We start from the raw sequence: 18626 nt of genomic DNA on the forward strand, positions 1-18626 counted from the left end.
ACGGCCTAGTGCTGCCATTTCAACAGCTTGCGTGTCTTGTCTACTAAAATACAAAGCATTGAAGTTTTAAGAATGAAGAGCTGTGACTCATTATAGTAAGAGCCAAGCCCATATCCATCTATACCGTAATGAGCCTAAAAATATAGTCTCATTCCTCAGACCCACAAAGAATTTGAGAAGTAGCTGATCTATAAAGGGACATTCGTATACTGGGCAACTGAAAAATAGAGACAGAACACTTCTCTCTTATGATTGACAAGCAAGGGAAACTATTCGACAAGGCCTTCACTATACAGGCTGTTTTAAAATTATAAAACAAGGGATGGGTTTTATCTGTAGCTAATTCGTGATGTACAAGTAAGGTATAAGACAGCCAGTTTTTTTTGTCAATTCTATCTTGTAGCATCGTGGATGAGCCCTTTGGGCAGCTTAATGCGACAGCAATTCTAAATGCATCACACTAACAGAAACAACCCAGGGCTATCAGTCCCTCCGCTTCCTTTGCAACTGCTGACTCAGGTCTACATTTTACCAGGTTCCTCCTAGTATAGCCATCATGCTAACCCTGACCTCAACCTGTCCAGTGTGTCGGTAGAGCTAGATTGTAGCTGGTCCACGTCACGCTCCGGTATAGGACAGGTGGACACAATAGGCTTGTAGGTGGGGTGATACTAGTGGCCCTCGGAGATGATATATCCAGGTGAATGGATCCTCCTGTAATCAGACCCCAGATCTGATTCTTTGTGACGGAAGAGAATCAGCATTCCACCGGCCGTAAGCCTTAGCGTGTTACCTTGTCATTAAGTTAGCTGTAGGGAACAGCAACCAAAGCCAACAACACACCTAGGTAAATAGAAAGTATTTACATCTAAAACTAGTCAATTATAGATCATATCCAATTTAAAAGCCAAGACATTTCACGTTCGCCGACACTGTTTTGTATGTATTGGTGGGAGGTGCAATGCTGATGTTCAACTGTTTTCCGTCGCCCACTCTGCAGACCATAATGTTGACCTGGTTTCTTATACATTTGACCTCAGGCAGGGTACCAGGAAGTGAGAAAATGCTAATTTTTGTGACGTCAATAGATACACGTTTCTAACCCATAAATCACCAGCCACCTTATAAACCATGGAAGGTGGTGGTAGGGTTTGAGGAAGGGGGTTTGTGTTACCAGAGAGGGGTCCAGGGCGCCGTCGGCCGAGACGGAGCCCGTCATGCCGCTCTTCTGCCGGTCGATGCTGCGGCTCCGCAGCGGCCCGCGGGGCGGGGGTTGTAGCGGGCTGGCCGAGGCTGAGCGAGGACACATGTGACACTCTGGTAAAGGAGATGGTCAGGGCAGCACCAGACCAGGGTGGTGGAGGAGGAGGGGGGGGGGGGGGGGAGGAGAGGGCCGAGGGCAGGTGGCAAAGCAGCAAAATAGATTGGGGGGGCGGGGGGGGGGGGGAAGGAGATGTAGGAAGAGTGTAAGAGACCGAGAGAGACAGAAAGGGAGTTGGGGAGACAGAAAGTGAGATGGAGAGAGAGAGAGACAGAAAGTGAGATGGAGAGAGAGAGAGACAGAAAGGGAGATGGAGAGAGAGAGACAGAAAGGGAGATGGAGAGAGAGAGAGACCGAAAGGGAGATGGAGAGAGAGAGACCGAAAGGGAGATGGAGAGAGAGAGACCGAAAGGGAGATGGAGAGAGAGAGACAGAAAGGGAGATGGAGAGAGAGAGACAGAAAGGGAGATGGAGAGAGAGAGACAGAAAGGGAGATGGAGAGAGAGAGACAGAAAGGGAGATGGAGAGAGACAGAAAGGGAGATGGAGAGAGACAGAAAGGGAGATGGAGAGAGACAGAAAGGGAGATGGAGAGAGACAGAAAGAGAGATGGAGAGAGACAGAAAGGGAGATGGAGAGAGAGACAGAAAGGGAGATGGAGAGAGAGACAGAAAGGGAGATGGAGAGAGACAGAAAGGGAGTTGGAGAGAGAGACAGAAAGGGAGATGGAGAGAGAGACAGAGAGGGAGATAGAGAGACAGAGAGGGAGATAGAGAGACAGAGAGGGAGATAGAGAGACAGAGAGGGAGATAGAGAGACAGAGAGGGAGATAGAGAAACATAGTGGGAGATGGAGAGGAACAATGCGAGATGGAGAAAGAAGATGTGAAGAGGAATAACGTGGAGGAGAGAAATATGGAGTTGATTTTGTAAGGAAAAAAAAACAAAAACACAAACAGCTAAGCGTTAGTTAACGTAATCTGTTAGCAGCAAACAGCATGTTTATAACAAGCCTTGGCAGAGCTGGAGGTGATAGGGAGGGATCGGGGGAGATGGAGACAGACGGGTACAACAAGGCCCTTGGGATTCAGCGCACGGCAACGACCATCACACAACGCATGACAACGGTGAGCAAATACCACAAATCACACACACCAACATCCACATGCACGTAAGCAAACACACACGTCTGCCACATAGAGTACCGTTAGCACACACAAACACATGCTGGTCGTTATATCGATTTTGTTCATTCGATTTAGCAAGAATAGAAAAACAAATGATTTTAGACGTCAATTCCACATGTCAGACCTTTAACTAATCAAACTCCAGACACACGTTTGTACTGAGATTTGAGTACAGGCCTCAGGCCACAGCAAAATGGCCGCTGGACTGACGCAGAGCACTCCCATTAAATAAAAACACAAAGCCAGACACACAAAAGCCCTTTTTCATCTGTAAACAGATCCTAGGCTTGGACAAACACGCGATACGGAGCAGCTAAATTCACCCAGGCTACAAACAATAAGCATTTTATAGGCCGGGGTACCGATGGTGAAAAAAAGCATGTGTAGTAGTAGCAGTGTAGCTTGCTGTGTCACATTGAGGGATTAGCCCTGAGCACTAATCCGTCGGTGAGGCCTGGGGAGCTCGACCCCGGGAAGGTTCCAAGCGTGGCCGGTAATTAATTAATTCAGTTCCCCGGCGCTAGCATGACTGCGGCTGGGCCCCGCTGCGAGCTGCCAGTCCTGCCACGGTTGGTGCTTTAACGCGAGAGACGGGGCCTCACATTTCAGCAGCGGGCTGCACTTAGCAGCCGATCCATACGTCCTAATGGGTTTGTAATGACGGGGTCGATGGACTCAAACGACACCCCTGGAAAGGGTCGTCAACAGAGGAGGCAGACAAAACAAAAACCACTGTAGGGCTCCGTCAAAGACGCTTAGAGCTCAAGGAATAGACCAAAAAACAAAAACAACAGAAATCATTGGAGGAATCGACCATACGTCGGGTAATAGGCTTATGTTGTTTCATCGAGAGAGATTTATGACCCAATGAACAGAAACAAAAGTTTAACCGAATCAAAAAGGCCCGTCAACTCTTTGAGAAGAGGCCAGTCCACACACACACGTGTCCTGAAGCATCAAACCTTAAAAACACACTGACCCCCAAACGCTAATCGATCAGCGACGCCACACAACCAAATTGCCGGCAGCAGGGACAGTCCAGGTCACTTAAAACGGTTGCGACTCAAATCCTTTTGGATCCCTGGGCTGCATTACCACTACTGCTACCCAAGTCGCCTTCATTCTCACGCAACAACACACACACACACACACACACACGCACACGCACACGCACACGCACGCACGGTAAGCAGCTTATGGGAGATCTCCCAGCCAGAGGCCCAGGGTCTTCTTAGACACATTGTGCCATCCACCTGGCCATGCTACCACTCTCCTAATCAGAGTCCGAGATTTAGGAATCTCAAGACGATGGAAGCACTTTGGGAGGATTCGCATCTCATGGTACATAACCGTTTCCCCCGAATACATTGATCCTACTTCAAAAAAAATACCACTTTTTTTTTTTAACATAGCCAATCAGAATGCAACAATGTCGACGCTGCAAGCAAACCGCCATGATTTCAACACGTCTACCCGCCACCATAAGCAACACCACCACCACCACCAACAAGGCACCCGTCAGCATCATGGCGGCACAGCAATAGAGTCAGGGTCTATTGCAGGGCTCGGTCTCCAGACCGGGACCCCTGGGGTTTGTGGGCGGGTACGGCAGGGAGTCGACTGGGGCTGTGTTTCTAGTGATGTGATGGGAGGGGGGGGGGGGGGGGAGGTAGGGTGGGGGGGGGGGGGGGGGTAGGGTGGTTGAGGAGGAGGTGGTGGAGACGGATGTGGGGGGCAAGGGGAGCCTAGAGAGTGTTCCCTGCCTAGGTCTCTGGGGGGGAGGTTACCTGCAGCGTCTGCTCCGTCCGCGGACAGTGCGGCGGCACTCTTGCTCCTAGCTAGTGAGGCCTGGGTGGGGGTGAGCAGGCGGCTCAGGACCCCTCCGTCCGCAACGCATGCCTGCTGGGCCCTGCGAGCTAACCGGACCCCGAAACCAACCCCAAAATAAAGTGGAGGACAAAGATAAAAAAAACACAAGCCAGGAAGAAAGAGGAGGCAAGTGAGGGAGGGGGGAGGGGGGGGGGGGGGGGCAAAAAAGAGGGGAGGGAGGTGGTGAGTAAGTGGTTGAGGTTAAGGAGGATCACCATGTGATTTGAACAGTCCAGGGTGGGGGGGGGGAGGGGGGGAGAGGAATTAACACACAGAAGCAAAAGTTCAAGGATGGCTCTCAGTAGTCTTGGATGGACCTCCTCTTCACAACGCTTTGTGTATGGAGACATCACTGTTATGGTGTAAAATGTAGGGGTTCGCGAGTGAAGGGAGCCATGGTAGAGTACTGAGAGCCAGGCCAGAGCTTGAATGTCCAGCAACAATAGTAAGTCATCACAAAACCAGAAGGACAACAAGGTCAAGACCGTGGTTCCTCGAATGACAGTGGAGGGCGTGGCTGAGAGAAGAAATAACAATCAAACCGTTAGTTGAAGAACATGGGAGTAAGAGAGAGAGGAAGAGAAAGGGGACTTCTTGGCTGGAAGGGGAAGATCATAGCACGGACCAATAGACAGAAGACGAGAGCTCTTATGTGTCCTTACAAATTTGGTATGGAACATTATTATTAAAATGAAGTAACACCAATTGCAGTTAGGTGGACAGTATAGCTTTTCCATTATGAAATGTTAGTCGATATAATAAAAGTTATACATTATGGTTCCCCTTCAATTTGCCATAGGGAAAAAGAGCTCTTGTTTCTCAGGGAAAAAATAAATAAGAAAATTAAACCATCAAATGAAGACCCTTTTTGTGACTAAATAGTTTTTAAACCAACAGGAGGAATCAACAGAGAGTTAAGTGAAGAGATATATGGAGAGCCAACCATTACGTGTAACTATGGGACCTAGAAATCGTGTGTGAAGGGGGACTTCTTGCTAAATGGCTTTTGGAGACCCTGTCAAAGAGGACATCTGTTGCTGACAGACCCGTCAGTTCTGTTCTAGCCTTAGGAGTGCAGCCGCATGGCTAGCTTGTCTGGGCCCGGCTATCTAGAGCCTGCCTTAACAGTACGGCGGTCTATGAACAACAATAATATAGGTTAAAATACGGGGGACTCCGGGGCATTTCGAAAGGGAAACCTGTAGTCCTGCTTTGTCGGCTTTGCCTTTTTTCTCTCTCTCCTGCATTCAAGTCGGACGGCATTGTGTTTCAGACCGTGACGCAACACAAAAAGACACACAGCAGCATGCAGCAGGCTAACTATTGACACATTAAAAAAAAAAAAACACCATCCAGACAGGGTGCACGGGACAGGAACAATGTGCGCCGCCCGGGTCATGTGCGGGGACACGTTGACACGGCTACAGAGGACAAACAGAAGCATCGCTGGTTAGTAGTGGGGTGACACACAGTGCCGGGCCGGGCCCCCCCGACACGAGGACACACGCGCCACCGGCACGCCAGAGCGCAGAGCCCTCTGACGTCATCTGGGGGGGGGGGACAACAAACACTTTGTGACAAATAAACAAATCATTGTGTTAGTTTTAGCGCACAGAGAGAGAGGGGGGATCGGGGGGGCGAATAAACAAAAGCAATGCTTGGCAGGCAAACAAAACGATTCAAAGAACGAGGTTAAAACAAGATTAGCCGTTGGTGAGGTATTCGCGGTCCAACCGAAAAAGGGGGTTGGACAGAGAGGAATAAAAAAAAGGTGTGAGGCAGACAACGTGGGCAGCGCCTTGTGGGAAAGGGTACAGTAAGAGAGCTTATCGGACCGTTAGAAAAGAGGCAGTGCCACGGCCCGCTGCCTTAAAGCAACAAGAGATCACGGCCTCAACCTGGGCCAAGAAGACCGGAAAGCTTTGGCCGCCTGTGGACGGGACAGCTTCATGGCGCACATCGGGGACCATGTTATTAACGTGTTTAACACGTTAAAACATCAAGGAGAGCATAGAGCAACGTCGGCGAGAGCTCCAGCGAGAAACAAGCCGATGATGAGTCACGGGCGCGTGCTTTAGGTTAAAGATGGATGCCCTAAGCGATGCAGGCATGGCGATTAGGAAGTTAAAACGTGACCGTCGATTTCACATGCTAGCAACCTTGATCGTCCGTGGTGCCCTTATCGGGTTTGGCGGGAGGGGTCTGAGCTCGGACCCCGCCCCCCCGAGAGAGGGAGGAGCTTCTCTTCATCACACTGCGGCCTATAGAGGAGAGAGGTGGGTTATAGCCAATCACAGAGCCCGCCGGGGGGGGGGGGGGGGGGGGGGGACGACAAAATAGGAAGTCCCCGCCGATGCCTTTGGATGTCATCCGTGTTCAATTTGTCACTATTCATTTGTGGATTATCCAATCATAGCCGAGAGCAAGGCAGCGAGCTATAAATAGAGAGGGGGGGTAAAACCATCCCGCCCTCCTGCTATCGCTGAATAAATGAACAGATTACAAAAATACATCTTAAGCAATCTGAAATACAAATAGCACATCAACCTCTGCGCCAGTTAAGTAGAAACAGCAATGTCAGCATTTGACCACTAGAGCTCCCATCAGCCGGTAGGAGTCTATCCATTACATCGGCTGGGTGGTTGTTACCGCGGTAGCCCTCGCTTTAAAAAGGGCATTGATTCCAGGGATCATATCCCTCCTCCACAACATTCCTCCTGACGCCAGTGAGGAGGCAGGAGGGAGGGAGGGACACTATGAGGAGTGTGTGCGCGGCGGGTCGTGGATGTACTCCTGCACCTGGCTTTTCCACCTGGGGCTTTTTGCCGTCTTCCTTAGCCTGAGGAGCAATGCCATTGCTAGGCAACCGTTGACAAGACGCACTCCTCCGCTTAGCACCTGAGGGACAGTGATGAAACACGCGAGGTGAAGTGGGGGCAGCACTCGTACAGCACACTCGCACTCAGTCACACTCAAGCTGTTGATTTGAATGCAGCAAGTGTGTGTGCGATCGCAGAAAAAACATGCACGCGCATATATGTCCGCGCACGCTCACACACACTCGACACACATCAGACACGCTAAACTTGTTGTTGAGCAGACCAATTACAACGATTGGTTAGTTGATAAGTCACCAACAATGTGATTTCTTTTTTAAATACTTTCGGATCCTTCGGGTTGGCACTGAACAAACTGCAAAAAAAAAACGCCCTAGACACAATAAAAGAGCAACATCACATACTGAGGGAGGGAAAATTTGTCAGCGATATTGATGACTTTGACGGGCATCATGACGCTGTAGAAAGATTATGCTGATTATGGTAATTCCTTGTTTGACAATCAAAATCACTACTTTTACCTGAAGAATCAGGGCAGGCAAATTTACATTTAAATGATTCAGATACTGACGAGTATCGCTGTTCACTGCTTTGCAGGCCTGTATGAAAAATCCTGATTCTGAATGACTGTCCTATAATGTAGAGTGAGTGAATGCTATGGATTAATCCGAATCAGTGCTCATGCTGGATTGTCTTCATCGGCTGGAACCAGAGACAGCAAGCTAAATCATTGGGTTTACCAGTCTCGCTCTGTGCATCGCTGAGCTTGTGTGTCAAACCCTGAACATGGAGGAGGGGGAAAAGGGGTCAAAGTTCAAAGTCTACAAAAAACGGGTGGCCAGTCAGAGAAGGCCTGGCTGCGGACGGCCTATGATCGGCTGCCATACAGACATTTCAAAAGAGAAAGTCAAAAACAAGCCCACTTGTATCAAACAGGGACAGCAGCAGAGCACAGGTCATGAGGACAAGCGATACCAGGTGACGAAAATAACCTGGTACGACCCAACAGTGTTTCCAAGCAACACTTTGCTCACTTTGAGCAGTCCTTGGCCTGTTCCGAAGACATTTTTCGTTTACTGGCAACGCACTTGTTCATTTAACATCCACGTGCTCTGGGTGCGCTCGCTGATCATCAACCCATGGCGAGGGGTTCAGGTCACGGGGTGGGGGCCGGTCAGACTAGCGGGAGGAGCGGGGAGGAGAAGGGTAGGGGAGACTTACTTTTATCAGGGGTTTTGATGAGGGTGGCGGAGGAGGTGGAAAGGCGCTTGCTGATGGCAGCGTCGCCCGACTGCTTCAGGTTCATGGTGGACGTGGAGCGCTTGTCCACTAGGAGGGGGAGGGAGGAGGTGGAGAGGAAGGGAAGGGAGGAGGTGGAGGAGGAGGACAGACAAGGGAGGAGGAGGAGGAAGAGGACAGACAAGGGAGGAGGAGGAGGAGGTTTTTATTTTTAAACTAACAGGAGTGAGGCTAATGACAAAAGGGTTGTGTGGGCTGGACACAGGAAAGGAGGAAGAACCCGAGGAGCGTCTAAATGTTTTACACTGTTTAAACCTCTGCTCTGGGACCTACTGTATACAAATAAAGCTAAGCATACAAAAAAAACATACGTTTTAATGGAATACTTATACAAGTAGCGCACAGATAGAAAGTTCATGTGAAGCAGCATCTCAGATGGCAGTGCAACATGTAGAACGGTACATTTGCCGGAGGATAAACGTAGACCAAAAAAACATCCAGATGCTTATCTCAGCCAAGCGTTTTTTGGTTTCGATAGCAGCACTGTTAAGGGGGGGGGGGGGGAGAGAGAGAGAGCGAGGAAACCTGTAGAACGAACCGCAGAACATTCCATCCAAACGCAAGCTCAAGAGACTCAATTATCCACAAAGAGCAGCGAGAACATGAGGCTGTAAAGGCGAGAAGACATACCGGTCCGACATCTGATCATATTGAGTAGATTAAAAAAACGTGTCAACCCGTCCCAACGGATCCCAACATACAGTCACAAAGCAAAGTCTACAGCCGACATGTTTACACATGGTATTCCACTGAAGCTTGGTTTCCCCAGAGAGGTTTGTGGGGGTGGGGGGGGTGGGGGAGGAACCAGGAAGTTGTTAGTGGCCGACTGGTTAGAGGGCAAGCGACAGTCGTGTGTGTGTGTGTGTCTGTCTGTCTGTGTCTGTGTGTGCGTGTGTGGAACATTTTAGAAATCCAAGCCCACAAAGAAGACGAACAGTGCACGTGCGAGTCCATGCTGTGTTTCCTTTCCTCAGTGGAGGTGAGGTAGGGGGGTGATGCAACACCGATGGTGGGTAAATAACAACCGAAACCTTGCTTTTTCCTTGGGGGCTTTTGTGGCGAGGCGGGGGTGATTTCTATAGCTACTGGAGACGAGACGCTGGCATCAGAGTCTCCTGTGGGGGGAGGGGGGAGAAACACAGGTCTCTCAGGACATGGACATGGCTGAGAGACAGGTACAGGAAAAAACCTCCATGGATGTGGAATGAGCAGACCTGGAAAAAAAGCCATTAAGCAGGAGCTCCACACTGAGGGTTGAGACTAGTTGAATTAAAAAAAAAGTCACAGGGCGATAAGACACACCCAGGGAAATATATGTACGTTAATGCATTGTATATCAAGTTAAAACCTGGTACGAAAAAACGTAACTGGTTCAACAACTGTGACAAGGTGAGATACTTGATTCATATCGATACCACTGTAATCAAACTCCTACAGGCTAGACAGATCTGCAGAAGAAAGGGTTATGAAAGCATACAGAACCACGAGGAAGTGACCGTTGGACATTTTGGTATCGCCGTGACAAAACAAAAAGGAGGACGTGGCCGGATATCATGCATCCTCCGACATGGGTGGTTTATTGTCCTGACATCAAACAAACCACTGTGCCATTATTTAGTGAGAGAGAGAGAGAGAGAGAGCAAAGGATAATGAGGGACATAGATCGTCGACAGACAGTTAGAAAGAGAGAAGAGGGATAGATAGTTGAGACATCAAGAGCTAGCACGATAGAGCTAGCTATAGAAACAGAGGAGGAGAGCAAGCCAAGTGAACAAAGAGGTGGAGATGCAGAGAGAAACTATGAATAGCAGCTGAGGAACATGAGAACAGTGGCAAAGTGTGAGAGACAGAATGAGGAGCACGACAAAACGTGGTCGGGAGGAAGGGATGCATCTTACCCGCTCGTCCGTCCGAGTCTGTGGACAGACCTCCCCAAGACCATCGCTTCTGACGCTGCTCCACCCGTTGGCTGCGCTCCAGGGTCCGCCGCATCACCGCCTCGTAGTGCTCCTGAGGCGAGAGGGGGGGGGGGGGGGGGGGACGGAAAGGGAGAGAATGAGAGACAAGTGGAGACAGAGAAACAGAGACACACACACAATGGGACAGGGGTACTGAGAGTTTCCCCCAGCACAGCACTACACTGCTCCCAAAGTAAATCCTCTATCCATTTGCAATGGATAAGTGAAGGCCATTCATCTGCCGCTCGGGCACTTATAGTTTTAAAGTTAGACAACATAAACCTGTTAAAATGCTGCGAGGGCAGACACAACTACGTCGGGTCAGATTCTGTGTTGGATCTTTTCCACTGACATCAAAATCAATGAGGCCAACTTAGATTCTGTTGAGGATTGCATCCTTTTTTTGCAGGGAGATAGGCATTTCGTACGTCTTTCCTAAAAAACTGCTGGATTGTAAAGTTTAGGTTTAGAAATGCGCCTGCTCAGAAACATTGGGTAGAGGACTAAATCAATACACAAAGAAACATGAAACCTCCATCAAGATGCTGTAGCGCTGTGCAATATAGATATTTTTTTGCTTAATTTCATTTCAATATAAACTATTGTGTATTTAAACTAAGTTTAACAGCAACAAAATACACTGAATCAAAGAAAAGCGGTTGTAATGTTTTTACCTGGTGCAATAATTTTGGATCTGATTGAGAATAAACTGAGATGCTCCAGGGGCCAAAGGTTATGTCCCGGGGACATGTAGGGGCCGAGGATTAAGCCCCACTGGTTTAGGGACCCAGGGTTATGTGCCGGGTGTGTAGGGGCAAAGGTAATGTTGGGGTACAGGTTTATGTTCCAACAGGGTTTATACAGAAATTCTTAAGTTGAATTTACTACCTTTTAATACCTTCACCATATCTTTTAATACCAGCACGACTTCAAGAGAGAGACCATAGGAGTTGGAGTAATCAAGATGTCCCAAAGGGACTTGGTCCATAGTTTTTAATCAATATTTCACAAAGTAGACAGACATAGAGTGCCAGAGAGAGAGAGAGATTTTGTGTCCAGTGTTGAAGTTAAGTTATAATTACCTCCTTAAATATTGTTATTACAGTGTAAAGGTTTGACATGACAAAGTACCGTGTAGTAACGCGTTACACACAACACTAGCCACGTTTACATGGACACTTCTGATCCGATTAGATTTCTAATCGGAATAGATCTATTCCTATCATGCAATCAGAATGTACTGCATATAGGCCTATGGGATTTACAAAAGTGGTAAGCTTACGGTCGTATGTCTCTTGCGCACAACCGTTATGTTGGTCTGGACTTATATGATATGTGTAAGGGATAAAGTTGTAGTACAGAACGCCGGTCATTATGGGGTAAATAAGACCCGACAGGGCGAACCGGGCCACGATGTGAAGCGTAGGTGTCATGCTTCACCCTGAAGGGTATTATTTTCGATAATGACCGGCGACGTTCTATACATTATTACACGGCTCCTTGCCAAAACAGCAGAGAAATAGTCTGCAAAAGACGTCGACGTCGCTTAGAAACAGGACGTGCTGGGGTTGATAAGTTACCGGACTACTTACGGAGTGGTAAGAAAGACGTGAATCAGGCAAAATATTCACCTTCCTTGACAGCGGTCAAGTTCGGTATGCATAAAAGTACCGACTGACCAATTGCGAAATACTGCAGCTGGTGATGCCATCTCTCCAAGTTAAAAAGTAGCCGCACCCACCCTAACCAATCGGAATAAGTGTATACATGCCGATTATAGCGGACTGCACCTCTTCTATTCCGCATGGAATTATATTCCGATCAGAGTTGAGCCGTGTATATGATAATTTTTTATTCAAATTGAGCCGTTCTTCCACTTCTAATCGGATCAGAAGTGTCCATGTAAACACGGCCGTCTACCGGTCACACTGCAACATCAAAATCCTTACCGTAGCGCAAATTCACACCAGTGTACTTTCTATAGAGGGATATCAGTCTAAGCCACTCCCCGCTCTACGAGCATGTCATAGGCAGAAAGAGACGAGAGCGACAAGAGCCGCAATCATGTCTTGTTGTGCGGTTGGTTGCACAAACCGTTTTAATAAGACTGATTATCCCATTTATTCTACTTCTTGCTTGCCAACATAAAACAATTCAAAATTAATTATGTTTTTTCTTATTCGTGTTTGAGTTCATCTCCCTCAAAAAGTAGTCCCCTTTAATTACGATCGATTAAACATGTTTTTGACACCTCGAAGGGCATTATCCCGCTTATACTATGGTCACTTGCAAAAGAAAAGAAATTAAGATCATTCATTTATATATTCATGCGTTTTACAATCCAAATCTAAAGTTTTTCACATAAATAGGACGGACCTTAGCTACGACTTGGCAATGGGAGGTATTTTAGTGAGCTGAGCTTTAAGCCAGAGAGCTAACGTTATGGACTGTACATATTTATAATTCGAAATTCGTCGCAGCCTTTATACCAGATACTCTCAGGGTCTATAATATATAACCGTAGTTGTCTGACTACAGTTTAATACATTTTCTACAATGTGACATCATTGATATCGCTCAGTTCCTACTCGCAACATAAAAATAAATCCACGCAAGTTTTAGTAATTTTAGGAGATAGGCCTGCACGTAAATTACACAAATTGAAAAACTCATAGGCCTTGTTGGAAATGTAATAGCTCGTCAGATGACGTTTATTACCTATTAATGGCCTTCATTTGGGCTGATTTCATTTACCACCTTTAACAACCCTGCGGAAACCCTGTCCAAGTATGTAGGGGCCCACTGTTATTTCTTGAGTGTGTAGGGGCCCAGGGTTATGTCTTGGGGTGTGCACGCGCCTCGTAATGTATGCAGCGGCCAATGGTCATGTTTGGAGTGTGTAGGAGACCCGGGTTGAATCCCGGGGTTGTAAGGCCCCGGGTCTATGTGTTAGGGTTGGGCCCCGGGGTCGGGCAGCCAGCTACCTTCTCCTCCTCCGCTTTCAGCTTCCTTTTCTCCTCCACGGCGGAGCGCTTCTGCTCCTCCTTCCTGCGCTGCTCGTCAAGCTTCTTCTGGCGCTCCTCCATCTGTCGCTCCACCTGCAGCTTGGCCTTGCGCTCCCGCTCCACTATCTGGTTATCCCGCAGTGCTGATGGGGGGGAACAGAGGAGGAGATAAGAACATCCAGTATGAGTTGAAGGGAGTTTTTGGCCTGTTAAGCCCTTTGAGACTGTAGGGCTGATTAAGGGCTATACAAATACAATTGAAATTGAACATATGGCTTTATATGGCTTGTGTCAACATGCCCGACAATGTCTACGCAATTAAATGAGTGCTTGAATGAAGAGTTCACAAAATGTTTAGAAATCCTTGCATGATGTGGCGAAGAGTTAAATCCCAGACAATATCAAGTCTCAAAGCAGTCTTTTCTTGACGACTGCTTCATTACCCAAAGTGTTTAATAGCTCGTGTGACTGAAGAGCAACACACTCAGCATCTAAAACACGAATCAAAGGCTAATGGCTTTGATCGGTCAGTGTCTATCCATTACGGTTTTGTAGCTCCGCCCCTCTCAGCATCCTACCTTGTTGTCGATCCGCCTCCTCTCGTCTCTCCTTTGCTACTCGTAGTTTCTCGTCTATCCTGATTACGGCGCCGTCGATGACTGAGAGCACACACATTGATAGCGTCAAGTCACACACACACACACAGACAGAAGTGATCCTCCATGCCAGACGGTGAAGGCATTGCAATGTGTGTGTGCAGTGTCATGAGGGAATTAGGAATATGATAAACGAGGATAATGCACTTTGAGGACTGCACTGGCTACAGCAATGAAGAGCCTCTAGTGGGGCTGATGCCAGGAGAGAGTTTAATCAGTACAACTACACAGCAGTGATAACTGGTTGAAACTGGCGGCAGGGGTCGGTTCGTCCCCCGTTTTGAGTCACCAGGTTAGCACGTCTCCAGCGGACCGTCGTCGGTGTCCATTACCTGGCTTGGGCCCCTGAGGTTTAGCGGTTGTGCTGGGTGGTGTCGGCCCTGGGCTGTTCCCAGACAGGCTGCGGCGCTCTTCTGCCTGGGCCTGGGCAGCGGCAGCTGAATACAAACACACACACACACACACACACAGTAATATCAGTCACACGCCTCGGCCCAGCCTGGCCCGACATGTCAACAACATTGGTGAACCCGAGCCAATGAACGGCGGGCCGGGCGCTTTCTGGAAACACGATTTCGAAGTGCGGTCTTCCCTGCATAGGAATGCAAGTGTCGGAGCGATCCAGGCGGATTTGAATCTACAGAACAATCCTGCTATTCAGTCTGCCAAAAGTGAACACCCGCCCTCCCAACCCCTACACACAGCGGGACCAGTGGCCACACACAAATAAAAAATATAAAAAACAAATAAACCAACAAAAGACTGATTTATGTACTCAGCCGAGTGAATTTTAATAAGATGTATTATTCCAGTCCCAAAATGCCTTTAAGCTCCCTGCATATTTCACCCAATCTCCCACCTGCACACATACACATACACATACACACACACACACACACACACACACACACACACACACACACACACACACACACACACACACACACACACACACACACACACACACACACACACACACACACACACACACACACACACACACACTGTGATAGGCTGCTGGGACATCGGCAGAGAGGGGTCAGCCGTGCCAACGTCTCGTCCTGATCTGGAGCAGAACAGTGCTGCTTGGTAGCAACGGCTTGATGGGGACCAAAGTGTGCGGCATTGCTTGACTTTGTCGAAGTGAGATATAAAATCGAACTGTCCCCTTGTGGCTGTAGTTCATTTGAGCAAGATCTCAAATGCAAACAAAAAAGGTTGGTTGGACTGAATCGTTTTTAAACTAGCTCTCACATTGGTCATTATTCGTTCCTGCTTCGATTATTTTCCAGTTCAGATGTCAGATGTCTGCCCCGAGCATGGGGCGCCGGGGTGAGTGGGGTGAGGGGTTTCGACATGGCTGATCAGTGTTTGCATTACACAGCAAGCCAGACAGAGGCCAGACCCAACACAGAGGGGCACCCCGGAGCATAATAGCCCACACTGATTGTAATCCCGAGTACAGAGCATGTAATCGCCTACATTTGCAGGCTGCATGTCGGCTGGGTGATTAGTGGAACCTGCTCTTCGCCGGATTCTGGCCAGCATTTTGTGTGTCCAGGGTTCACAACAACAGGCATAAATAGCCAGTTTTCCTGAGCGGGGCCAAAACTGAGACGAGGGCAACAGCAGAGTTAATGGACCAATAGAGGGAAGGAAGTGGGGGGATGATGAGGCTTTATTAGCCCTGGTTGTAGCCTAGCGCCCTCGTGGCTAGACTTTCCTCCCTCTGGGTCCCTCTGTCCATTCGTTTCCATGCCCTTGTATGTGTGTGTCTCTGTGTGTGCAAGTCCTCCACCGTGCCAGAGTTGCTGACACAGGAAGAGAGGTAACCATTCATGTGATACTCACATTATTGATGAACACTGGAGCTTCAGGGTTGGCCTAGAACTCTCCTTTAATTCCGTTCAACACATGCATTATTTATCAATTCACACTGCTGTTTTACGTCTGAAGCCAAGAAAAATGGAAGAATGGCTGATATTTAAAACGTTAAAATGTAATCAGGAAATTAGCCGTAAGCACTATTTCATTTATTAGAATCAAAACACTATAAAATCCCAAAAGGCCCCAATTATCACAGTTCATTTGTGGGTAATATAATTACAGCTTTCAGCAAATTAGGCTTCAATGCCTCGAGGGAAATCAGTAAATAACATAATTAAGTTGACTTTTAATCACATTAAGGCATCAACATTCAACACTCGGTCCAAGCATCCAACCAGAGCCATCAATAGGTTTGGGGGAGTTATTTTTGAAGTAGGCTAAATAATACCACTGGCCGAGTCACAGTGAAGTAAGCATGTCACAAGGGTGGATCAGGGCTATTTCGACCAACAGTGAGGCCGTCGGCCATCGTATTCCTCATTCAGCCAAACGAGGAGAGGATAAAGGGCCCGTTTGGTCCACTCCCTCCCCCACCCCGGAGGGAGACGGTGGCTTCTCGTAACACAAGGTGACCTGGACAAATTGAGCGGTAAAGGCTTTGTGCACTCATTTGGCTATCAAATAGAGCCTGCGTGCCTTTTGTTTGTCATGCGACTGCTGGGCGTGATGGTGGCTGCAATGTGTACCCAGAGGAGGAGGCTACCGATCGGATACGTGGGAATATATGGAGCCGGGGTTAAAAGTTGATGGTTGGAATATCATTGACAAACATGTACAATTGACGTGGAGTTCAGAAGGGAGACACTATACAAACACAAGTTGAAAGATAACAATTGTCTTGTATTCACACACACACACACACACACACACACACACATACACAACCGCCACAACCAATGAAACAAATCTGTCTCCATTAAAAAGAAAGCCAATATAAATTTGATCAGTGTCATTTAGAAGAGCAACACCATATGTTAAAATGGGATACAGCCTATTTCCAAGCCCTGGACGTAAGCCGTGTCCCCAAATGTAATCTTAACTGCCGTTGCTTATCAAGCATCGCTGAACCCGACCTGGGCCAGGTAACCCGTTTCATGTCCTGATAAAAGAATCCTCAAAAAAGGACAATGCGCTGACGAGACTTGCCCTTCCCAAAAGCCCAGAGACTGGCATAAGAGCAGAACACAGTTGTTTCCAAAGGGTCAAAGTGGATTACAGAGGGGACGGGTCTGCGGCTTATCCCCAGAGGAAGTGCACTAGGTCAGCTCACTTTTGCTCTCACGCTACACTCCAGTCAATCCCATGGGAGGGTGGAGATAAATAAAAAGGTATACATGTGTGTTAGACGACCATCGGATTTGAATGTCCACGGGTGATCGCCTGCTAATCATACCATAAGGATATGGCTAATTTTACATAGAATACAATTAGTCCCGTATTGAAGCACTGCAGCTGTTCACAACTAAAAGTGATCAATTTGTGTTGAACTAAGTAGTTCTAGTCAAACATATCGGAAAACATTTTTTCGATGAAATAAGAGCAGCCTCTGTGTCTTGAGATGAATGTTCCCAGCACTACCATGATGTTGCAAGCAGCTGGATTTCTGTTAAAAAAGGAAACTTTCTGTCGATCCAAATAAAGTCTCCATAGTACGCAAATAAAGTCACCATAGTAGGCAAATAACAAGGTTATCAGATGCACAGCAGATGAGTTACCTTTACAATACATTTGTATCTTCTATCGCAAGTTAGAAAAAACCAAGGATCACAGCTGGCCACATCTCAGCCACAGGACGTCCCATCAGAAACGTGACACCGCGAAGGATCCGAATCAGCTTGGTCATGTGATCACACAACTGAGAATATACCGGAAAGCACAGGGCGGGAGAAAAAATGGCTGAGTCGGTCAGCAGCAGCACTGCAGTGTTAAAAGGAAACAGGAAGAAAAAGTCTTTCTAACATTAAGACGCTAATCTCAGGCACGCGCACAGCCGCAGCACCAAACTTTAGAGCGGCTTTGCGCTGCAATGTATACGGCTTAGCCTGCCTCCCAGCTTAAGAGCCATGAGCAGTGACCTGACACAGGGCCCTGGAAGTCAAACAAGAGCACGTGCCATTGAGGGTGATTGAAAATATAAAGTACCATCTATTGACACACGCACAGAAACACACATACACGTCGTCACCCACGCACATTCACAGAGCATCGTTTCTGTTTATTTCTCCATTGGCCTCATGAGAGCCCAGATTGGTCCTGGTAGACACGGGGCACGGAACCAATGAGAAGACGCCTGCCTTTCATCTCCCCATCACTATGGAGATAAGCATTGATTAGCATACACTTGCTGATGCTCGTTAGTAGGATACTGAGAACCGAGGGCTTGATTTGGAAAAATATTGTAATTATAGCTTTGGAGAGATGGCAAAACCACCAGCAGTTGCGGCAAACGCTGTATCCACTGATAATGCTTTTGCATCTACTCTAGCACACACGCTAATAAAAACTATGATACAACAAGGCCTGGACAACATGAGATGGAGGGCCCAGCGCCAATCAGCTCCACTTGTGGGGCAACTGGATAGGTCAGGCAGTAGGTTGTTATGAGCCCAGTTAAGTCCCGTCTCTCACCACAGGGCTCACGACGGCATCCCTCCACAAGCTGGACATGA

General features: G+C 47.9%; 1 protein-coding gene across 6 annotated transcripts in view; it reads right to left on the reverse strand.

Annotated features, from left to right (window-relative positions):
• Window positions 1–18626, reverse strand: part of map7d3 (MAP7 domain containing 3) — a 30523-nt gene that overhangs the window by 9123 nt on the left and 2774 nt on the right. The window contains exons 2-11 of one of the 6 annotated variants that reach the window (XM_056601177.1): window positions 14403–14507; window positions 13993–14073; window positions 13394–13557; window positions 10350–10461; window positions 9483–9566; window positions 8374–8481; window positions 7115–7213; window positions 6475–6576; window positions 4234–4362; window positions 1175–1293 (exon numbers count right to left, since the gene is read on the reverse strand). In XM_056601177.1, coding sequence (XP_056457152.1) covers window positions 1175–1293; window positions 4234–4362; window positions 6475–6576; window positions 7115–7213; window positions 8374–8481; window positions 9483–9566; window positions 10350–10461; window positions 13394–13557; window positions 13993–14073; window positions 14403–14507 — 1103 coding nt within the window. Of the gene's footprint in view, window positions 1–1174; window positions 1318–4233; window positions 4363–6474; window positions 6577–7114; window positions 7214–8373; window positions 8482–9482; window positions 9567–10349; window positions 10462–13393; window positions 13558–13992; window positions 14074–14402; window positions 14508–18626 lie in introns of all 6 variants that reach the window. The other 5 variants (XM_056601178.1, XM_056601179.1, XM_056601180.1 and 2 more) reach the window with 5 other exon arrangements.

This window comes from Gadus chalcogrammus, chromosome 10 (genome assembly GCF_026213295.1).
Source record: "Gadus chalcogrammus isolate NIFS_2021 chromosome 10, NIFS_Gcha_1.0, whole genome shotgun sequence".
In the NCBI taxonomy this organism is placed as follows: domain Eukaryota; kingdom Metazoa; phylum Chordata; class Actinopteri; order Gadiformes; family Gadidae; genus Gadus; species Gadus chalcogrammus.